Source organism: Platichthys flesus, chromosome 19, assembly GCF_949316205.1.
Source record: "Platichthys flesus chromosome 19, fPlaFle2.1, whole genome shotgun sequence".
Lineage (NCBI taxonomy): Eukaryota > Metazoa > Chordata > Actinopteri > Pleuronectiformes > Pleuronectidae > Platichthys > Platichthys flesus.
In genome coordinates this window covers 11,871,333-11,894,113 of record NC_084963.1, presented here as the reverse complement: position 1 = coordinate 11,894,113, position 22,781 = coordinate 11,871,333, and the positions used below count along the sequence as shown (strand labels likewise).

Genomic DNA, 22,781 nt, shown 5'->3' with positions numbered 1-22,781 from the left:
TCTCCGCTTGTCCCTGCATGCACAGCCATGGTGGCGGTGTTGGGGGCTCCGGGAAAAAAGCGAGGCCTGGACTGGGACTGGGCACGTCTAGCACTGACCCAGTGGACGAGAGAGGGGACAGGGGGGAACGAGGTGGAGGAGAATGTTGGAGTTGAGTGAAGGCAGGTGCTGAGGCCTCTGCAGGGAGACGGTTTTTCTGTCCTAAATATCTCCTGAGAGTGGAAAAAAAATCTGACCAGGGTATGCCACATTTACCTCTATATGCATATATGCATGAATGTGCATGTTTCTGTGTATGTGTGTCTCTGTGGTGGCACATGTGTGGTAGGTTGGGCATGTGTTTGATGGAGAACAGGGGGAGGGAGGTGCATGACTGGCCTGCGTTTTTTGCCCATGTCAGATTGTCTGTGTTTGGGGCTTTTTACAGATCTTGCCTTGCCACAGATCCTTTTTACAGATCTATGTAAAGCTGCTGGGGGTCTGCAAGCCAGTTTTGAATTTTTCTAAGAGACGACCAGCAAGTGTAGGGGGAGAGCACTGAGGGATCTGCCTAAGAAACAGGCCAAGGCACTGGACTGAGCTTCTACCATCACGGTTACCTAAACTCTCTTCTTCTATATATTGTGTTGTCATCATTTCCCACAGCAGTTTTGTGTATTTGTTATATAGGACACGTGTTTTGCTTTCATTGTGTTATGTGTATCATTTTATATAGTCTTTCTGATATTATTTTATTATTTTTGAAGGTGACTGTGCTCACCCAAACATCCTTTTGTTGTGTATTGTTGTAGTGTGTGTTTTTGTGGCCTGGTTGTCAGGCCTCGCAAGCTACTCCTGTGAATCTGCTCCATCTGTCTGTATAATGTTGTGTGTTCCTGTTTCACTGACTCCATACCAGAACATCCATGTAGTTTGTGTTGCAAATGTCGCGGTGTTTCTTGGGAGGTGGTCTCAGGGCTTCTCGCTGTGTGTTTCCGAGGCCGTGCTGCAGCATGGGGCTTTTATTTTGGGTGACCGGAACCAGCTGAAACCGGTTTGAGGCAGACAGAGGGCTGAGAGGAACAATGCCGCCTCTGTGCTCCTCTGAGGGAAAGCGATAGCACAGGCTTCTCCATGGCAGCCCATCACAGCTCAGCTACTGGCCACCATGGCACAGGCACAGAGCCTTCTCCTGATGCGTCTGCTGCGGCGCACCGCTGGCTGGGTGTCGACAGGCTTCGCAGCACAGGCTAGGGGAGCAGGGGAGATTTTGGGGAAGGGACCAGGGCAGGGGGACGGGGGACGGGAGGCCGGCCGGGAGTCTGTGAATCTGCTGCCTGGCGCCTGCCTCGTGCGCACACACACACACACACACACACACACACACACACACACACACACACACACACACACACACACACACACACACACACACAGGAGCAAGTTCTTTCTGTCTGTATGTCTGTGGGCTGATGATGGTGCAGAGAGTGACTCAGGAGGATCCTCACCACAGGACCACCACCACTCACCGAGACCCATGGATGTAACCTGACTCTGTGTTCTGGGCCTTTTCCTGGTTGGGGAAGAGACAGGTCGTTTCTTTTCCAGGCAGGGAGGGGTGGATGCCTTTTTGTGGGTTAGCAGTGTTGTGACTGTGTTTGTTGCAGGATGGAAGGAAGACAGGAGGGAAGGTTTGGCTAGTGACTGGAGAGGGACGGAGGACAGAGGGTGAGGAGTGGCTTGCACGTTTGCACATTTGAAATTTGACTTATCTGAGACTGTAGTCGTCTTTTTCTGCCGTGTGTGTGGATTTCAGGTAGTGGCACTGCATGTGTATGAAACTGCTGTTGCTAAGAGGAGGACGCGTGTGGTGTATTTGTCACGTTTGTCCGTATTAAACCGTCATGGACTTCCTGCGTCAGGCTGCTGTAGCTGTCATGGCTGTTAGTAGCTCTTCTTTCCACCAGGCCTTTTCTCTCTCTGCTGCAGCTTCACACAGCTCGGCACCCCCCCCCCCCCCCCCCCCCCCCCTCCAAAACGCCTCTCCTTCTGTCTCTTGTCTGGTTTTCATCTGAACCTCATCACCATCGCACCTCTCCCGTCATCCGCATCCAGGATTGTTGCAATTGACACCAAGAAGCCGTGAGACTGTAAAATGTGTTTCTGTGTGTGTGCAGACGTGGCTGCCATGCATTTGTTTTTTTCGGCACACACAAGCAGAGCAGCTCCATGGCTGTGTCTTTTGTCCCCAAAGTCAATAATACATACATGCAGACACTTCAGTCCCGTCACATTGCCCACTGTTAAAGTACATAAAGACCAGTTTCTGAGGAATTATATCAAACTGAGAGCAAAGAACTCCGTTTAAAAAATACATTTTCCTTTTTAAATTCAAGACCAGAACATGCTCTCTGTTTATGATTCATCAAAATAAACACAATCAATCATCTTATATTATATATATATATGCTGTTGCATCTGCATTTCAAACTATTGTTTTTCTCCCCATTTAATTTGTTTCACTTACAGTAATTAAGCCATTGAAATCCCTGCTGGGACTGCGGTTTGTGTTTCTCTATGAAAACAATCAATACATGCATCGGATTATAAGGACAAATTTTGCAGGAGCACTGCTAATTGTACATGTGTACAGTTGTAGCACAGAGCTTTTCATCAGTGCTTTGAAAAGGGAGGGGGAGCACTAAGCTCAGTCTACTAATGCATCAATCAAGCAGCACAAGGTCATGATTAAGTCATAACATGACATTCCACAAACTGCACTGTATGTGGACACTGGCGCACCAAGTGGTGACAAATGAAACTGCATAACTAAGGACTGACGTTTATCTGCTTAGCCTGAAATCCACCACAAATTATATACATCTTTACAGAATAAAGGAGACCATTTAAATGTTTTGAATTCTGTGGCTTCTTCTCAGATAAAAGATTTGTAAACTTGTTTAGATAAGTGCTACACAAATAAAGTTCTTATTATTATTATCATTATTATTATTATTACCCAATTATAGAAATTATAGGCGATATAATCTAGTATTTTTAAATTTAACATAACCCTAAGGCAGTCATCAGTTTCGCACAAATGATATTTCTTAGTCTAATCAGCAGATTGCCATGAAAGGGAAAATTCAGAATTATAACTCAAGGGATCACCTTTATTAATAAATGAATTCAACCTGTGACCTGCATATTGCAGCAGAAATAAAACAAATGTGATCATATTAATATATGTTTTCCCTCTCTACATAATTTTCTGAACAAAATTTGTTGTACAATGCTGTTGTGTTGCTAATGATTATTTTATCTGTGTTCCCTAGGTGACCTCCTCATCAGACCAGGATCAGGACCATGGGAGATATGAAGACGCCCGACTTTGACGATCTGCTGGCGGCTTTCGACATCCCCGACATGGTGGATCCAAAACCTGCCATTGAATCTGGCCACTGTGACGAGCGCGACGGACAGCTCAAGCAACCCACTGGGGTGACTACTAATGAAGACGAGGCCCACAACACCTCAATAGGACACGACGTTGGCGTTAGTGTCATTGTCAAGAACCTAAGAAAAACAGACAATGGGGAACATGGTGAAATTGTATCAGAAAGGGATTTCCACTCCCATTCTGTTGCAACTTGCAACAGACTTCATAATGGCTTCTTAACAGCTTTTCCTCAAAACACCAAGAATGGATTGAAAGCTCCCAGGGAGGAAGGACAGCCAGTTAACAACCAACCATCCTCCTACAATCAGTTCAGCCCCATCTCCAGTGCTGAAGAGTTTGATGAAGATGATAAAATTGAGGTAGATGACCCCATGGACAATCAGGATGGTCAGACATTATTCAGGTCCTCTACTGAGGGAAAGGACCAGAATTACAAATCTCCCATATCAGTGGACAATGTGTCTAAGCCCAGAGCAAACAAAGACCAAAAACCTGATCAAAACAATAACAACAATAATAACAATAGTGTCAAAATCGGAGATTCGAAGTCTTACAATATCCGTCAGTCAAGTTTATCCAAGGAGGAACTCAAGTCCCACAGTAAGGAGTGCCAGGAGTCCTCAGGACTTGTTAATGTGTCCCCTACCCCCCAGGTCAAGGGTAAGTCCTCTACAAAACTGTCTTCTTGTATAGCAGCCATAGCAGCCCTCAGTGCCAAAAAGGCCAATGATACAGACTTAGGGGTTTTGGATTCTCCCTCAACACATAAAGAAACCAACAAGGTCAATGAAAACCCTGCCGCTCCGGAAAGCCCACAGCAGAATGAGTCAGCCCTAGAGTTTGCAAAGAGGCTGCTAACAAGACCACAAGACAGCCCCTCTAGTGTCACCAGTGAAGGTAGCCGCAAGGGTTCCCCTTCCTCAAGCATAGACACAACCCCAGTCATACCAAAGGTCAGGATCAAAACAATCAAGACCTCTTCTGGACAGATCAAGCGCACTGTCACCCGCGTTCTCCCAGAGTTTGATCCCGACGGCCTGAAAAAAGGAGATAGTAGCATATCTGTCACACCAACTACCACTGCAATTTTCTCATCTCCAACGAGGCCGCCAACTACGGTTGTAGCCACTACTGGAGGACCATCAATTGAAATAACCAAGCAAATGACCATTAAACCTGTTGCGACAGCTTTCCTGCCGGTATCTGCAGTCAAGACAGCTGGTTCACAAGTCATCAACCTTAAGCTTGCTAACAACACCACAATCAAAGCAACAGTCATTCCAGCTGCTTCAGTACAAAGTGCCAGCAGTGCCATCTTGAAAGCTGCTAAAGTCCTCCAGCGAAAGACTGTCATGGTACCTGCCTCCAGTCTGCCCAATGCCAAACTTGTGCCAAAGACAGTCCATCTTGGTAACTTCAACCTCCTGCCTCAGACTGTGACCTGTGACATCAAACAGGTCCTGATCTCCCCCAAGCAGAGCCAGAAACAATCACATGTCAAGCAGCAGATAATTCTTACTGGCCAGGCCTCAAAGAAAGTCTCCAGGATTCAAGTTATCTCTAGCACTCAAAGTTCTGTAGTGGACGCCTTTAATAAAGTCTTAAGTAGCATTAATCCTGTCCCTGTGTATGTTCCAAACCTATCCCCGCCAACCGCAGCCGGAATCTCTCTACCCTTACGTGGCTACAAGTGCCTGGAGTGTGGAGATTCATTTGCTCTGGAGAAGAGCCGGACACGGCACTACGAACGTCGCAGTGTGCGGATCGAGGTCACCTGCAACCACTGTGCCAAAAGTCTAGTGTTCTACAACAAATGCAGCCTCTTGTCTCATGCCAGGGGCCACAAGGACAAGGGGGTTGTCATGCAGTGCTCACATCTAATCCTAAAACCCATCCCTGCAGACCAGATGATACCCACATCATTGTCATCCGGCTCACCAAGCATCACCGGTACCACCACCATTTCCCAAGCCCAAGCACCCAAAAGTCAAATTTCAGGGAAAGGCACTGTCAGTGGGTCCCAGACTGCAGTTATTTCAGCTCCATGCAGTGCTCCTTTTGTGGCAGCCATGCCCTTGGAGGATGATGCATCAAAGCTCTGCAGGACCATCCTACAGTGCATGGAGTGCAATGAAGTGTTCAAAGATGACAGTTTGCTAGCCATGCACTATCAACAGGCACCAGAGTCCAGTGGACAGGTGTGTGGATGTATTTATGGCGTGAACTCTAACATAAAATTGTTCCTTTTAATTTTTGGGATTCAGAAATGTAAATAATCAATTTGGCTACCGCAAGATGTATTCGTTTACCAAGTATAGTGGCCTATGAAGTGTTGTTGATGTTTGTGGCCACTTGGGGGCAGTGAAAACGAGATGTAACTTTATTGAGTTGCTAAAGAGAGACTTTTAGCAAACAATTTTCTATTTACACATGCAAGCAGATATAAGGCAACATTAACACTGATTATGGAGTCACAATTCTTGCACCTGGCAAATACAAGTCCTATTCACCCTCCATTTTCGGTCTCCACACCCCCCTGACAGAAATATCAGGTTTTGTTGCAGCTAAATGCTCTACTAAAGTGTTGTAGCCCAAAAATAAGGAGCTTTCATTCTAGTGTTACTGGGCCATGGTTCTGAGATGTACAATGTTTCTATCGGCACTTTTTCCTCAGTAACAGAAGGTAGTTCCAAAGTAAACTGGTCCTAATGAGATCTGTGTAATATCATAATTATGTAAGTACTTTCTGGGAAATACAAATTTACCCCTCAGGATCCAATAATTTTCTTTAATATATTTCTTAATTTGTTTCTCCTCTGTGCTCACAGAAAACCTGCACTGTTTGCACAATTCTTCTGCCAAATCAGTGCAGCTTTCAGTCACACCAGCGGATCCACCAGCACAAGTCTCCTTACATCTGTCCTGAGTGTGGCGCCAGCTGCCGATCTGTCCACTTCCAGTCGCACATTACCAAGAACTGCTTACATTACACCCGCAGAGTCGGCTACCGGTCAGTCTAACTTTAGTAAAATCAAATCATTTGAACATACAAGTCCTCACTTGTGATATAGTTCTCGAAGTTGTTCCTGTAGACCCTGTTTTTTGGACAGTCAGATCTGCAAAACATGTAGATTGTATTTCAAAAGAGTAGTGTCCAACTTTGGTAAGTGGTTATACTCTGATTTAAAGGGCTCTTGCTTTTCTTTCAAAGCGCCACTTATGATGTCCTCTCTAATTATAGTTAATATTACAGTGTGTTTGCATCAGCTTGACAGTTCCACATCACTTAAAGTGATTTTATACATTATGAAATTTCGGGGGAAGAAAATAGACAGTTACCATAACACTTAATTATGGTTCAATCAATTAGTTATGGTTCAATTATGAGTCTTGTCAAAATTGTTTGAAATGAAGGCTGTCTCTGTTTTTAAATGCGTATATAGTGAGTCATAAAACATTTACAAATCTGACATTACTTTAAAATGCATATTTATAATTCTTGCACAAAAAATATACAAAAAACAGTGTTTACAGCTGCTTTTGTCAGCAGCTCCTCTTCGGTTTTAAATGACCATTAAACCTGTTACGACAGCTTTCCTGCCGGTATCTGCAGTCAAGACAGCTGGTTCACAAGTCATCAACCAACCACAGCTTTTGTGTCTATTAGCTGTATTTTGTAACTGCCTGGATGTTTACCTGCCTGTATATCTGCCCGCCAGCTTGTCCACTCATCAACATGTAAGCCTGTTTAGTTATAATTAGACTTTCTTCACAGAATGGGCCTGGGTTTGCATTCGTTTCCAGCAGGTTGACAATACACCTGTAGGGTATCTTGCCTGTAGGGACGGCAAAGTGAAGACACAACCCTGCTTGAAGTTGTACATATTAGCCAGTTTGCACAATACATATATAAAGACTTAACAGCTTCTAAGTTGTGTTGAGTCAGCACAAAGGGTGACAAAGAATTGGAATTGGCAATATCTAGATATATAATATCTATGCAAAAAAGATATTGGCCTTGTAGTGAGTGGAAAACTGGGCCTGATTACCCAGGGTTCCATTTGGGGAGGTCAATTGAAAAACCTGAATTGTGTGCGTGAATATGCAGTAGTCCCCAACAAAGTGTTTTTTTTTGGTTGTGTTGGCTGAAAGTTGTTTTTGATCTTGCTTTTATAATTGGTTGTGTTGTGCGTTTTTCCATCTCAACTTGTTTTAAATCAGTTTGTTTTGTTTACATGGACGTGTAAGACATAGCAGACACGGCCAACCAATGATAGTCTATTTGCAAACAGTTTTTGTTTTAACCAACTTCTTCCAATATTTACTCTAAGCTAAGTAAACCACTTGCTGCTTCGAGCTATGTATTTATTTGCAGATGTTGACACGGAGCAGGAAAGGGAAAACGAATGTGAATCGAAAAGGAATAACCCTTCAAAAAATCATGTCACCTAGTAACATTAATAAAAACCTAATAAAAACAATAATTAAAACCAGAATTAAATGAGAAAGATCCTGATAGACATAATGCTGATCTTAATTAAATTTAATTTACGTTCAAGTCTGTGGGACTGTTCCCTTTTCTCCCTCTACCCCCTGTCTCCTTCCAGCTGCCATCACTGCAGTGTGATCTTCGCCGATGTTGGAATGCTGAAGTCCCACATCCAGAGCGCTCACTGTGAGACCTTCTACAAATGTGCTCTCTGCCCCATGGCCTTCAAGACTGCGCCTGGCACACATTCCCACGCATATATACAGCATCCAGGAGTGAAGGCTGGAGAGCCCAAGTAGGTCTTTGCAAAACTTGTGATGTATATACAATTTTGTTCTCAACGCAATCTGTTTCAATTTTATGCAACATTGAAAACAGCATTCAGTAAAGGCTACGGAAACTGTTATGCCTTCAGAAGTACAAAAACTTGAATTTAGATTCTAAATTCAATGCTCAATGACAGATAATTTAAAAGCTCTTTACTCAAGAAGATTCCAATCTCACATAGACCCATTTCCTTTGACTTCTCTTTGACCCGATATCCATGTCCAATTCATGTTTCTAAGGACAATCGCCCTTGCTGAGTCATCAGTTGCAGGATTTGTGGGTGTTAGACATGGCGGCTTAACCTGAGTTTGTTTTATTCCATGTAGCAACCTTTCAATGACACTATCCATCTTCAGCACTACTGATCATTCAGGTATTAAGGAGCAGGCGCTCCGTGTGGTTTCGGCTCTTGTTGTGACTCAAGCCTAAAGCTGCATAACCATCTGAAATTAAACAATTTACACTGAGCTGAACTGTATATTTCAATACATTACATTATATTTTCATATCCTGATCTGAAATACTTTATTATCAAAAGTTTCTTTAAAACATTAGGTGCAGCTGAAGGTTAATGTCTTCATGTGAAACACAACACTCATGAACAGCTAGGACTCTAAACACTTATTTCAGATTCCTAATAATAATAATAATAACAGATGAGCCCTTTTATTCCAACGTCACATCATCGCTCTTCCAACATCCATGTCCAATTCCTTTCTCTCAGGAAAACCTTCCTCGCTGCTTCGTCAGTAGCAGGATTTGTTGGAGTTAGACATGGTAGCTTAACCAGAGTTTGTTTTACGTCGCCAGAAGCCAGGAGCTGGAAGTCTTATGTTCCTGGGTCATCCCTCTGTCTCTCTGTCTGTCTGTCTGTCTGTCTGTCTGTCTGTCTGTCTGTCTGTCTGTCTGTCTGTCTGTCTGTCTGTCTGTCTGTCTGTCTGTCTGTCTGTCTGTCCATCCCTTCGTCCATTTGTCCGTCTAACTGTAATCAAACCATCCCCACTTGTGAAAATGATATCTCAAGAATGATTTGAGTGAGTTTCTTCAAATTTGACACAAAATTTCACTTCAGCTCAAGGGTAAATGATTAGAATTTGGTGGTCAAATGTCAAAGGTCAAGGTCACTGTGACCTCAAAAAAATCTAATTTTACCCTATAAACATGTTTTCTTAAGAACACAACTCAAGTTACTGCTGGGAATCGTTTAACACTTGTTTCAGTATGTAGGTACCAATTGTGTCGTTGTTGTGCAGTAAATTCATATAACACTTTTGTGTGTATTTTTCAGGTTGATCTACAAGTGCTCCATGTGTGACACTGTGTTCACTCAGCAGTCCCTGCTCTGCGCACATTTCGACCAGCATGTTGTCAATTATAAAGTCTCAGTGTTCAAATGCCCTGACTGCTCCTTGCACTATGCACAGAAACAGCTCATGTTGGACCATATCAAAGTAAGATTGAAGAATTGTTATTTCATGCATGTTAATGAGTTTAATATTGACTTATGTTCCTAACATCATCATTACGTCTGCAACTGAACATCATGCAAAATAATATACAATTTCTATTAACATTTTTGAGAAATGTTTTACATACCAGCATTAATGATATAAACTTAAGATTCAATCTGCATTTGTGGATCATTCATCCAGGCCATTCATGGAACACTGAAGACAATCAAGGTTCAGGCCAACTTGGGCATCAACCTTCCTCTAACCATCAAGCCCACCAATTCTTATAACAGCACTATCACCAACGGCCCCAGCAATAACAAAAACAAAGATGGAGGAAATGTTAATCGTCAAGACAAGGGAGAAAAGAAACCTTCACGTTCGCCACAAAAGAAAAGCAACAGTAAATCCTCAGCAGGTCTCAAGAGCCCTCCAAGCTCAAGATACACATGTGGGGAATGCAGTACCCTCTTCAGTTCCAGGGAGGTCTTTGTGGCTCATATGAGGCATGAACATGGCAAGGTGAATGTCTGACTTATAGAAGTTTTTTTATTTGATCACATCATGTTTTTGAAATAACCGCTCAGCAAGTGAGTTAAAAATGGAGAAGATTCTTAGCATATTTTTAGCATAGAAAGACAGAAAAAAGTGATTGTGTTTGGAATGGGCTTTTTTCTTGGTTTGTGGTAATGCTGATTGCAGCTGTCTTTCTAAAATGTGTTAAAGTGACCTGAAGTTCTTGAGCCCCGGTAAAGACCAGCTGTTGTCAGGATTGACAACGTAACTTACGTTGATGAATCCCAGCTGCCACCACTACCAAATGATAGCTGCCTGTTTATATGTATTTAATCAATATTGAATGTACCATGTATCCAATTTGGACCAAATTGGACACTGCACTTCTTCGGGTCCAAGTGTGAACCGATAAGTTGAAGGTAGCTTGAGATATGCGAGTCACATACAGACAGACAGAGTTCTGGATATAGATAGAAAGATGGTGTTCATGAAGCATTTCTTAAGGTTACCTTAAACAGTCTCATGCTCACATTGTAGATCTTGAAGAAGCACCCATGTCGACAGTGTGACAAGTCCTTCAGCTCCTCCCACAGTCTCTGTCGACACAACCGTCTCAAACACAAGGGGCTGCGGAAAGTCTACACATGCCCGTGAGTACAAACACTCTTTCATCAGGCCTCAGTGAATACAAATGCAATTCCATGCAGGATCCATACAATTGTTGTGTTTAACTGTTGAGTCGCATGGTCGTACGTAAAGGAGTTCCTGTTGCTCTACAACACTACAATATCCAATGATGACAAAATTGCAGCAACCAAACCCAAAAAGCTCCTGATGTGTAGTCGGTTAAGGCAGAAAATTATTAATTTCTAAGTTGCCCCTTGATTCTTCTTGACTTAAAATTCCAATGTCTATTTAGTCGAGACGAAACACTTGACACTGCTCATCCTTGATGATCACAAATCTTGTAACAAACAGGATTTGTTGTACCCTGCCTCTGAAGGTTTTAGTTTTATGCATTGAGAGCTTTCATTTTTTAGCGTTAGGAAGAATATCAAGTTAGGCCAATCAGAAATTCAAAAGGTTGCAGTAAACCCTAACCCTAACCCAAACTTGCATTATACATGCCTAACGGCTAGTCCCCCCCCCCCCCACACACACACACACACCCACCCTCCAGCATGAACAGCAGAGACCGGAATAATAAAATTATGAACCTGAGGATGAGCATTAAATGTCTAATTTTCAGCTTGCTGGTGTTAAAATTGCTGTTTCTCTGTGCTCCGCTAGTCACTGTCCAGCTCTCAGTCAGACCTTCACTAAAAGAGTGCTGTTGGATCAGCACATTCAGATGATGCATGGCATCAAAGAACCAGAGGGGAAGACCGTCCGCTCTGAGAATGTGGAGGAATTACCTGACAAGGAAACGGTACTGTGGCACAAATTTGGAGACATGCAACTTAATCAGAGGGAAGTTCTCCTTTTGATCAATACCCTACAAGTGAATTTTATGATTCTCCTGTCCTAACCTACCCTACTATCTTGATCACCTCTACAGACCCCCAGCCCAAAGAGGAAGCCAGAGGAGGATGAGGGATTGCCAGGTTTGAGCTCCAGGGGATCAGACTCACAGCTTCTGAAAAGGCTCAAAGTGAACATCCCCAAAGTTCAAAAGTGTGCGGCTTGTGGCTTCACCTCAGAGGACATCGCAGCTTTCCATAAACACATTCCCCAGCACAAGTCTGATGGCTCATCCTACCAGTGTCAGGAGTGCGGCCTGTGCTACACCTCCAACCGTTCACTGTCCCGACACCTCTTCATCGTTCATCGGCTGAAGGAGCAGCACGGCCTCGCCCGATGCAACGGACGGACCAGGGATGATGATGAGAGTCAGAGGGAGAACAAGTTGGACGTTACGGACGAGAACAACGATGGGAAACCCAACACCAAATGCAAAGTGTGTGGGAAGATGTTTGAAACTGAGGGAAACCTAACCACTCACATGAGGACACATGGAATGGCCTTTATCAAGTCTAAGAGACTGAGTGCAGCTGAGAAGTGAGAAAAACTCACTTTTTAACATTGCAAACAACATACAATGGACATTGGTGATTATGCTGTATATAGTGTACACAATAAATACTACATCATGTATACAATATACTCACAGAAATATGTAATACATGTTGAAGTCAGTGTCTTTAAGTAAACGGAACAAGATACTTTATAGACCTTGAGTAGGCCTTTTTATAGAGGAGCTTTTTATTTTAAACAGTTTCCTTGGATTAGATGATGTATGGATATATTAGTGTAATATGGGACTAATCCTCAAAGACTGTGAGACTTTGTAAGATGATGTTTCATGGCTGTCTTAGTACACTATGAATGGCAGCTCATTGAGATTCCAACTTGACTTAAAACATTTTTTTATGTACCTGAATATTTAAAGTATAGGACACAAAACACTCACGTGTCTTTTAAACAGCAGTCAATCCACAAATTAATTCACCTATCAATATAGCACAATAAAAACAAGAAAGGCATTCAGTAAAAATAATTCAGTTCCTGTGAATTTAATCAAGGTGCATCAAATCACACACTCTCATAATTATAGTTCATTAAATTCCCTAACCCTAACCCTGGGAAATTTGCTAAAAAGAGCCATAGCATATCTATTTTTCACATTTTCTCTTGAAGCTTCTTCAGTTTGTGGTTTATTGTGAAATCATAATGAATGTTGATATTACAGAACAGTATCTATGTGAAGGAATGTAAACTTGGCTGTGACACTCATAAAATCAAACCAATGAAAACACAATTGAAATTTGTGTGAAAACTATCTACAGCTGGACTTTCAGGTCTCATCATCATCTTCATCACTCTGTTTTGAAAAGTAATTTTTCTACTCCAAAAATAAGACAAGTTGTTTTCACCTGAGAATCAGTCTGTGAATTGTTTATGGGTAGAAAGTGTTTGCATCTGCTGCTGCCGCTGTTTATAGACATTTCTGATGCTTGTGTACAATGTTGTTATTTGTGTCAATAAATGATGAAACCTGCCAGAGGGCGATCTGATGTCGACTGCACTTAAGACATCAGCGTTTCTCCAAGGACCTAAATCACAAATCTTCTTGTGATCAATCAAACTGATTTCAATATACTGAATACTGAATGTTAAAATAATGGAAAAGGGTATAGCCTTTTTCTACGACAACCATTCTACCAGTCTGACGAGAGTGAAGCTGGTGTGTAAGCAATAGTTCTCACGCTCATAAACTATAACTGACATGACTGAAACTGTGTCATATTGAATGAGTGCAGGTCGTTTCCCTCACTGTTGCCTGGTAAAGGCCATTTTAGGACAAGCTTTCCCTCTAGTGGTCAGATAGTGGGCGGTCTGTGGTATTTCTTTTTCCACATTTTAAGTTTGGCTTTACAGTTAAAATAAGATAATTGAGATAAAAGTTAAAATTCAAGGGGAGTTCTTCTTCTGTTAATATTTAAGGATTTTTGAAACGTGTAATTCACATATATGGTTAAACATCGTGACTCACAGTGGTAATCACAGGACCACAACACTAAGTTGATTTTGCAGGGGACATAATCACAAAGCCTGGATCTCTCTGTCAGCCTCCTCATGTAAAGATTAAGATTAAGATTAAGATGCATTTATTAGTCCCAAACACATGCACAGACATGCACAGGCACACTCATGCAGGTAGGGAAATGTAATCTCTGCTTTTGAACCATCTGGTGCAGGACACACAGAGCAGAGAGCGACCATGTACGGCACCCAGGGAGCAGATCTTGGAGGAGTAAGGTGCCTTGCTCAGGGGCACTAGACAGGGTAGGGAGAATCCTCTTGGATTTTTGGACAGATCAATCCAGGTTCGTCTTTTTGTTGTTTCTGAGTGGAGTCGAACCAGAGACGAACCAGAGACCTTTTCTGCCCATAGTCCAAGTTTCTGCCACTAGTCCACCGCCTCTGCTCACACCTGCAGGTGGGGATGTTTGCCTTTTTTGTAAGTCAGGCCAGCGGATGACTTAATGGGACCTCTTTCAAAAGGGTGTTTCCCTTCCGACAGTATTTAAACGCTCCTCTACTAAGATGTACATTCAGTCCTGAAAATGGCTCTGGGTTTTTTGGTGTTCTTTCTGTTTGCAGGGTCTAGTTTAGAGCTGGAAACCACACAGGCACTGAATGTGACTACAAAATGTGAGGAGGACACCAACGCTTTCCTCTGGGAACTAAACCAGGAGAGACCACAGGAATATGCTGTCCGCAGTAAGTTATTTTTAAAGAAATACATTAATTATGAAAATAGACAATGTGAGATTTCTGATAGTTCCAACTTTGAGACAATAGATGTAAATTCACATCAAAAAGAAAAGTGCCTACGAAGACATCGGTTTTCTTAGATCACAAAAATATATGCAGTCCTACAAAACTGTAAAATTATGAGGCCATGGGTTATAGAATCTTAATTATTGTAGTTAGATATATATATCATTTTATTTACCTGTTGACTATCTAATATTACATTTTTTATTTTTTTAATAATGTTTTGCCTTTCTTTTTCTTTTTAAGACACTTTTAGATGCTTGTTTATGCATGAAATAGGTTCTGAAAACAAAGTTATTCAATTACTCTTCATTATTTTATGTTGTTGTTAATATAATTGTTATTATTGACATTATTTTCATAAAATGAAACTGAATTTAATTAATAACTATTCATGTTTGTGATTTTATATAAGTTTGACAGATTTACTCTGTTAAGATCAAAGTTTGAATTCACTGGATCTGGATTTATTTTTAGATCTGCAGCAAATTGTAATTTACATCAGTCCAATAAATCTGCAGACAAACATGGAAAATGTTGAAAAAAGCCCTATCTAGCAATGTTAAAGAAAGTGAATACAAAATAATTGTTTGTGTATTTGTGTTTATTATCAGTGTATGATGCGTTTGGAAAGATGGGCAGCAATGTTGAAGGAGGTAATGTCAACCAGCCGGGATCCCAGCAGCAGTGTCAGTCTGCCCATGGCTCCACCTTCTCTGGACAGTACTGCCAGGTGTTTCGTCAGCAGGTAACAACATGAACCATCATTTTAAGAGATACAAACTTATCCTGGCATCTAGCTACAAGGATTGGGAGATTTCTATTTCAATTGCTGTGTTTTTACTTACCCAGGAAACAGTCCGCTATTTTGTGGGTATTTGTGTTCCTGACTCCTGCAAGGAAGCAGATGTGGAAATGCTGATGCTAAACGGTCAGTGATTCTAAAAGTCTTGATTCACTGAGTTTATTTGGTGAAATTTTGTTAACTTGACCTCTTGACTTTTTTAACAGGGAGACTTCAGATTGGTCAGACGTCCCTAATTCCTCCTTTTCCTTCCATCCTGGTCAATCAAACCGCTCAGGCCCTGTTGATGACCCATTGTTTGTCCAACACCGTTTCCCCAGATGCATTCGATGTCACCTGCCTGTCAGTTTACTCTGTACTGGATTATTTCCATGAGTATTGAACTGGAGAAGTGCTTCTTTACATGTGTCGGACTTCATCTGAGGGACTCTACACTATCTAAAATACTGGCACCTTTTCTCCTGCAGGTTTGTGTGTTCCATGATGGTCGCGATACCTCTTGCCGCCACCCTGCTCACCGCTATAATAAGGTGGAAAAAGAACAGGGAGGGCAGTCCGTCTCTTGAATCATCCTCTATAAACACTGGCCTCAACCTTTATGGGACCCTGAAGAGCAATGGCTCCTCTGGCAGTGAAAGGAACGGTGGCAGCCTAGAGGAAAAGGGTAAGTTCACAGGAACTGGTTCCAAGCCGTGACTGCAAGATCAACAGAAAATAGATAATGAAATAGATACTGAACTAGGGTTGTAATGATAGCAAAACTAAAGACTTGAATATGAATGTATAAATAACAACGCTTCATCGTCAGCCACCTGACGAAGAAAAGTCACTTAGGCTGCTTGTATTTGCGACCTTACTCTTTCTGTCACAACCCAAAAGTTGTGACAATAGCTGAGGGTCATTAACATATACAATACATATCCATTCAATCAATAATTAAGTCATCAAATTGTACAAGTAATGGATTTACACTAAAAACTGTAAAAAAAAAAAAGCCACAACGAACTATAAAAGAGCCAAAGGTTGAGGATTAGTTAATTTGTTTCGGTTCTTTTTCTTCGATACAATCAAAAGTGAAATTTATGGAGATTGCATAATTTTTAAACACACGTTATTGAAAAGTAAAAAAGTATTGATACTTTTGAAAACCCTACTAAACCCTAACCCAGCTAAACTTTGTACTCTTTAAATGTACAACCACAACATAGCAGTTGTTACATTTAGATTGCTTCGTCTTTTAATTTTGTTATTGTCCTTGTAGATAGCACCAGCCACACAACACTCTGTTTTCCTCGAAGCTGTGTAAACCAGGGCCTGGAGGCACTTTCTCTTCAGAATACCAGCCAAGGTGTGCTGAGCACCTCCTCATCCATCACAGGAGGAGGCTATTCCTCCCTGAATGGCATACGTGTCCTCAGCCTGTTCTGGATCATATGTCTCCACTCAACCCAGTTTCCTGTAGAGGTCAACCTGGGTATGAGATACTCCTTCAGTTTGGAAGTCTCCCCATTACTCACATATCACTCACTCACTCATCGTCATCCGCTTATCCGGGGTCGGGTTGCGGGGGGAGCACCTCGAGCAGTGTGATACTCACATATCATTGTACCTATATTGTATCATCTCTGTTGCAGATAACAAGAAACATTGGGAGAAAGCAGCTAAGAGCAACCCTCTCCATTTGATGGCCTCCGGTGGACCTATTGCTCTGGCTGTGGACAGCTTTTTGGTGCTGGGGTGAGGAGAAGCGTAAAGACAGTGGTAGAATCGACAAGCGGGTTTGAGGCAGTTCCAGAATTTCCCCTGTCAGCCCCTTAATTAAAAGGGCCAGGGAAATGTCTGAGTGGGCCTATGTGAGAATACAACACTGAAATGTATGGAAATTTCAAGAGAGTGGACGTGTTGATGACGTTTCTAACAAGCAAAGTACGCATAACTTAAAGGACCCATCGTGTGCCCATTTTACCACAGTTGATATGGTTCCTTGGGGTCTTAATGAAATGTCAGTAACATATTTTGGTCAAAATAACACAAGGATCATTTAAAACAGCACCTTTTAACCCCCTCTAAAACAGACCTCCTCAGATTGACCTGTTTTGAGTGCCTCGCCTCCCTCTCATTCCCCCCCATCTCCCCCTCTCCCCCTCACCCCTCCTCCCTCCTTCATGAGATACAAGCGCCCAGATTTTTAGCTAGCCATTACCTCTGTATAAATATGGAGACAAAGATACAATCTTGCAACCATAACCGTCTCGTCGTCTCCCCGGAGAGACAGCGAGACGGTGGAGCCTGGCCCGGCCCAGTCGGCGCCGTCTCCCCGGGAGAGGGTGGAGCGCGTTAGCTCTCATTAGCTCGCGAGCTAACGCTAGCTGGGGAGCCGGGCCGTCTCTCCCCGGAGCCGATGAGATGATGGTGGGGGGTGGTCCAAGGCCATGTAGCGAGACTCCGTATATTTTTTGGGATGGTAGACATGCCAGATACCCAAATTAAAGTGTAGAAGCACTACAGAAAGTGGAATTTTCATTATATGTCCACTTTAAAATACCTTAAAGAGTGCACAAATATTTATGATTTTTCCTGTTGCTGTGAATGTGTCGGACAATCTCCGGCTACGTTCCTCATATGTAAAAGGCAGAGAAATAACCAATTTCTGGATTTTATATTCTGGTGTTAAGGCCTGAATGCTGTTACAATCTAATGTATCTGAAAAAGGTTTAAGGGTGAGTTTAATGGCAGGTTCTGAGTTTCAGGGGTCTGCTCAGTGCCAGGTCTCTGCTAAACTCCATCAACAGGGCTGATGGCAAACTGAGCATCTCTATGGTGGCCAGCTACCTCTTCAACAGGATTAAAAGGTAAAGGGTATTCATCAATTTATCCAATCCACTCAAGCAAATCTGTCAGTGTCACAGAGTCATTTTTTCTCATCAGAATCTCGACGCCGTTCATTTAAAACGTGATCTCAGAACCAATGTCGATTTAATTGTTTCTTTCTGTCATTACAGGATTCAACCACTGCATATGTTCATCCTCTGTTTCACCACTGGCCTCACCTCTTTAGTACGGGGGGGGCCATACTGGTTCCAAATCATGAACACAATGACGGACTGTAAGACATACTGGTGGGGGAACATGCTGTTGATTAGCAATATCCTCCCAACCGCAAGTCAGGTACTAATTTTAACCTGTCTCTGGCTGTTTTTTGGAAATGTATTTGTATGTTTATTGACCCACTGTATTTTGCACATTTGTTTCTTCACTCTCTCTCCAGTGCATCCCGTGGGCATGGTACTTGTCTCTTGACTTCCAGTGCTATATCACCACTCCACTGTTGCTCTATTTTTACAAATTGTATGTCCACTGTACTTTTGTGTCATTTCAAAATATATTTCTAATTAGTAGTGTTTTAAAACAGCCACCGCGTTACACAAACGTAATCCTACCCATCCTATCTGGTGTTTATCAGGAACAAAGGTGTGTTTGCGGCTGTGGCAGGAGGCCTGATGCTGATGACCATTGCTTCTGGTGCCATCACGACTGCGCTCCTGCAGCTGCCCGTCTTCGGGCCATCTTCAGGGTAAGATTGGGATCCAGTGCGAATGCAAATAGGAACCAAATCTATCTAATAATTCAGTCTGTTGACACTGACACTTCATTACTGTAGAATCCAATGTAAAAGAGAGTTAAAGCAAACTAGCCATTCCATCTGTTTCTTTTGAATTAAAAAGAAATATCTTATTCGTTCATTTTTGTAGGTTCAATTTGGATTATGGCTTACATTACTATGTGAAACCTTACACAAGATATGGGCCATATTTAATAGGGGTCTTGACTGGAATATACTTGACCACAAAGAAAGATCCGGTCCTAAAGCACAAGGTAAGAACGTATGATTATATCGAAAGGCACCTCACACATTGATTCAACAAGAATTATATGCTTGTTTGTAATATCAGATACAACTAAATGTCACAATGCTGACATCAGGTGTGATCTTACTGTTGCTGCAGTGGCAGGCTGCACTTGGTTGGTTCTGCTGTCTTTCACTTTTGGCTGTGGTGGTTGGATTAGCCTACGTCCTAAAGGAGGAGCCAACCTCTCTGTCGTTGCCACATGCCTTCTATCAAGGACTGCACAGATCCCTCTGGGCTTTGGCTGCGACCTGGATCATAGTGGCCTGCGAGGAAGGTTATGGAGGTAAGCAAAACCTGAGTCCTGAGTTCCAAAAACTGTTGGTTATTGAGATATTCGATCTTTAAATAAAGTCATCTGGGTCTGGGGTGTCATACATCACAGCAGTTGGCATGAAAGTAATGAAAGTCGCAGTTAGTGATGTTTTCATGCATTTTGGGGGCGCGGCTTTGACAATGAGAGGATGTAAGATTTATCATTGCAATTTTTTCAAAGTACAGCTTGCTCTGCTTCTCCATGATTACCCACCCGAGCTTTAAGCCCATATTACACTTTACATGAAAAATACAATTGTTGAGCTTGCTTTTGCACAGTATTCAAGAACAAACTGTGTTCAGTTGTATCATGTTTGTACATTTCCTGTTAAGTAAGAAGTGAGATATTTTACACCTGAAAGCAAATATATGAATGTCTTTTAAATTTCTGATTCTCCAGGTTTTATCAAGAGCTTCTTGTCATTGGGTTTCTGGCTTCCACTTTCCAACATTAGTTTTGCCTGCTACCTGTCACATCCTATTTTCATCATCATCTATATAGGCCTGCAAGAGACCCCGATCCACTACACAGACTTAAACTTTGTAAGTTGTCCTTTACATTTGGTTCCATAAAACCCACAGCTGACGCAGAGTTGGTTCTTTCTTTATATACAGTATATATACTATTTTAACTTAGTGCACTGTGTCTTCTCTCTTCATTAGATGTACATTTTCCTTGGCCATTTGGTGCTAACGCTGGTGGGGAGCTACGTGCTGACTGTGCTGATTGAGAAGACCTACCTTCTAAAATACAGCCGTACATAGATGATAGTCAGAACACAATAGGGAACCTTTATCCAGTCGTTATGCATTAATTTCTATTGTTTGTGCCTTATGAGCTGTGTCAGTTTCCCTGTGGAAATATGCTTCCTGGTAAATAAACTTAATGTACGTGTTTGGTATAGAAAAAAGAAACGTCCCCAAAATAAGGTGAGCTTGTGACTTTTGCACCAACCTTCAGAATGATAAATGTTTACATATATTGAAAATAGATTTTAGCTTTCAATCAAACATACAACCAATTTATTATTTACCACAGTGCTGTACTACCATCTATAACTTTAAACCAAGCTTTTTCTGTCAGGTCTCCCACTCTATGGAACAACCTCCCAGTGGAGCATCTCTCTTAAAGACACATTTTTATACATGTGTATCCTCCTAATACTGATCCTACCAACTACTCTTTTTACTCTTTTCTCATGAGAAACACTTTTTAAAGTATTTGTGCTCTAATGCTGTCTGTTATTCAAACTTCTCTTAATCATTTCCTATTGTTTGCCTTCAATTTTTCATTTTTAACTTGTAAAACCTCTTGTAACTGTGTTTTGTAATGTATAATTTGTGTATGATTATGATTTTGATGATTATTATTTTTACTTTCAATGTACATACTTGAATTATCAATACTTTTTTAAGTAAGGATATACTGTCATGTGCTCAGGTGTATAATATTATTGTCAATTATGGTTTGGTATTTCTTTATAAGACTTTGGCATAGTTTAAATGTGTCTCATATGAGTCAGTCACCTGCTATGACACTACTGCCTAAAGTGGTTTTGGAAAAAGCATCCTTTAACTGACCCTCTCACACATACACACACACACACAAACAAAACTTGGTCGTGACGCACACGTCTTCCATGTGCAGCACCGTTCTCCTCCTCGCTCTTAACCGGGAAGTTTGAGGAGAGTTTGAGGACATGTGGCTCTCTCTAAGGTTTCTTCATTCTTCTTACCATGTCAAAAGTGTTTTCGAGTAGTTTTTCCTTACTCTGGGTTGAGGGTTAAGGGCATAGGATGTCACACCTTGTTAAAGCCTTATGAGACAAATTGTGATTAGTGAATATGGGCTCTACAAATAAAATTTGATTGATTGATTGATCACTTCACATGTTATTCTGCGACAGCAGGTGGAGCTCTCAGATGAGATCATAGGTAAAGGTATAGATCATAATGACATGATAATATCTTAAGGGGCCTTGAATCTTAAGTTCAAACCTTTAAGTATTATCTACAGATAATATCTACAGATAATACTTAAAGCAAGTATTGATTGTCAGAGATGAAGATTTGGAAAGGCCGGGAAAAGATCAGTGACAACCTACGGGTCAGGATGTGCTATAGATCATGTAGTCCGGCGGCTGGTTACCTTAGCTTAGTTTATTTATTTAGTCTTAGCTTAATATAGCTCAGTTCTGCTTATTTAGCTTATTTTAGCTGAGCTTAGTTTATGTTGACGAGTAGGGTTAGTTGTGTCCTTCTGCTCAACTAAAGACAACTCCTGTACCTTAAATTTAGCAGACCGATAAAGTGGTATCAATCTTTTGGGCTACCTCCCTGCATGAAAGCTAATACACCTGTTTCCCAAATTGTGAAACTGTTTCTTCTGATCCAATCTGACACCACTTCTAATTAATAAAAGCTTCAACTTATGAAGCTTGGCCATGCTTTTCCAAGTTAAAATCATGGCACAATTTAAATGATTGGAAACTAGCCCGCTGCTTATGTCATCAGGAGATTTCAGCACTTATGAGATAAGTCACACGCATGCTGTGCAAGGTGAGCAAGGTCATTTCAAGGTGAGCAAATTCCTAATTAATACTTTTTCAAAGAACAGTTCGGGCCTCATACGGTTGCATTATTGCTTTGCCAGTGCAGTTAGAGGTGTTGCCCCAGAAATGTGACCTTGTATTTTATGTTTAACACTTTTTAATTAGTTTTATTTCGGTAATCAGTACAATTATACAATTACACATCACAAATCTGATGGATATACCCCTCCCCACAGCAAGACCCACCCGCCCCCAGCCAGCCTACCCCTTGCAGCAGAAGTACATTAAGACTGAGACTTTAGAATGTATATATATATATTTATGTATGTATATGACAGATTGGATTATTACAATACAATAACATACGACACTGCTGCAAGACAAAGCAAAGAAAAGAAAGAAAGAGGAAAAATAAATGTAAATATATAAATACATTAAATAAAGGAGGGAGAGGGGGGGGGGGGGCGTTTGTTGCCATCTAATCTTTATCTTGTAGTGGGCATTGTATATTCTCATAGTACGACAAGAACGGGATCTAGGTTCTCTCAAAGCTCTGTATGGAACCTTTCAGAGTATATCTGAAAGACATGGTGTCTCTAATCCATCTTCTGAATGTGGGAGGTGTTTGTTCCTTCCAT

At 41.6% G+C, this 22,781-nt stretch overlaps 2 protein-coding genes across 2 annotated transcripts; both read left to right on the top strand.

Annotated features, from left to right (window-relative positions):
- The first annotated feature begins 1,316 nt into the window (after positions 1 to 1,316).
- On the top strand, positions 1,317 to 13,280 carry znf532 (zinc finger protein 532). The gene is made up of 9 exons (XM_062413429.1): positions 1,317 to 1,707; positions 3,315 to 5,637; positions 6,268 to 6,449; positions 8,047 to 8,223; positions 9,544 to 9,706; positions 9,908 to 10,228; positions 10,760 to 10,872; positions 11,513 to 11,651; positions 11,781 to 13,280. The coding sequence occupies exons 2-9, from the start codon at positions 3,346 to 3,348 to the stop codon at positions 12,282 to 12,284; spliced, it is 3,891 nt and encodes a 1,296-aa protein (XP_062269413.1). The 5' UTR covers positions 1,317 to 1,707; positions 3,315 to 3,345; the 3' UTR covers positions 12,285 to 13,280.
- Positions 13,281 to 14,349: 1,069 nt separating this feature from the next.
- Positions 14,350 to 20,849, top strand: LOC133975439 (O-acyltransferase like protein-like). Its single transcript, XM_062413384.1, has 15 exons — positions 14,350 to 14,506; positions 15,178 to 15,311; positions 15,416 to 15,494; positions 15,575 to 15,710; positions 15,836 to 16,032; positions 16,630 to 16,842; positions 17,003 to 17,105; positions 18,119 to 18,220; positions 18,371 to 18,536; positions 18,637 to 18,716; positions 18,832 to 18,942; positions 19,121 to 19,244; positions 19,376 to 19,562; positions 19,992 to 20,134; positions 20,255 to 20,849. The coding sequence occupies exons 1-15, from the start codon at positions 14,350 to 14,352 to the stop codon at positions 20,354 to 20,356; spliced, it is 2,034 nt and encodes a 677-aa protein (XP_062269368.1). The 3' UTR covers positions 20,357 to 20,849.
- Positions 20,850 to 22,781: the final 1,932 nt, after the last annotated feature.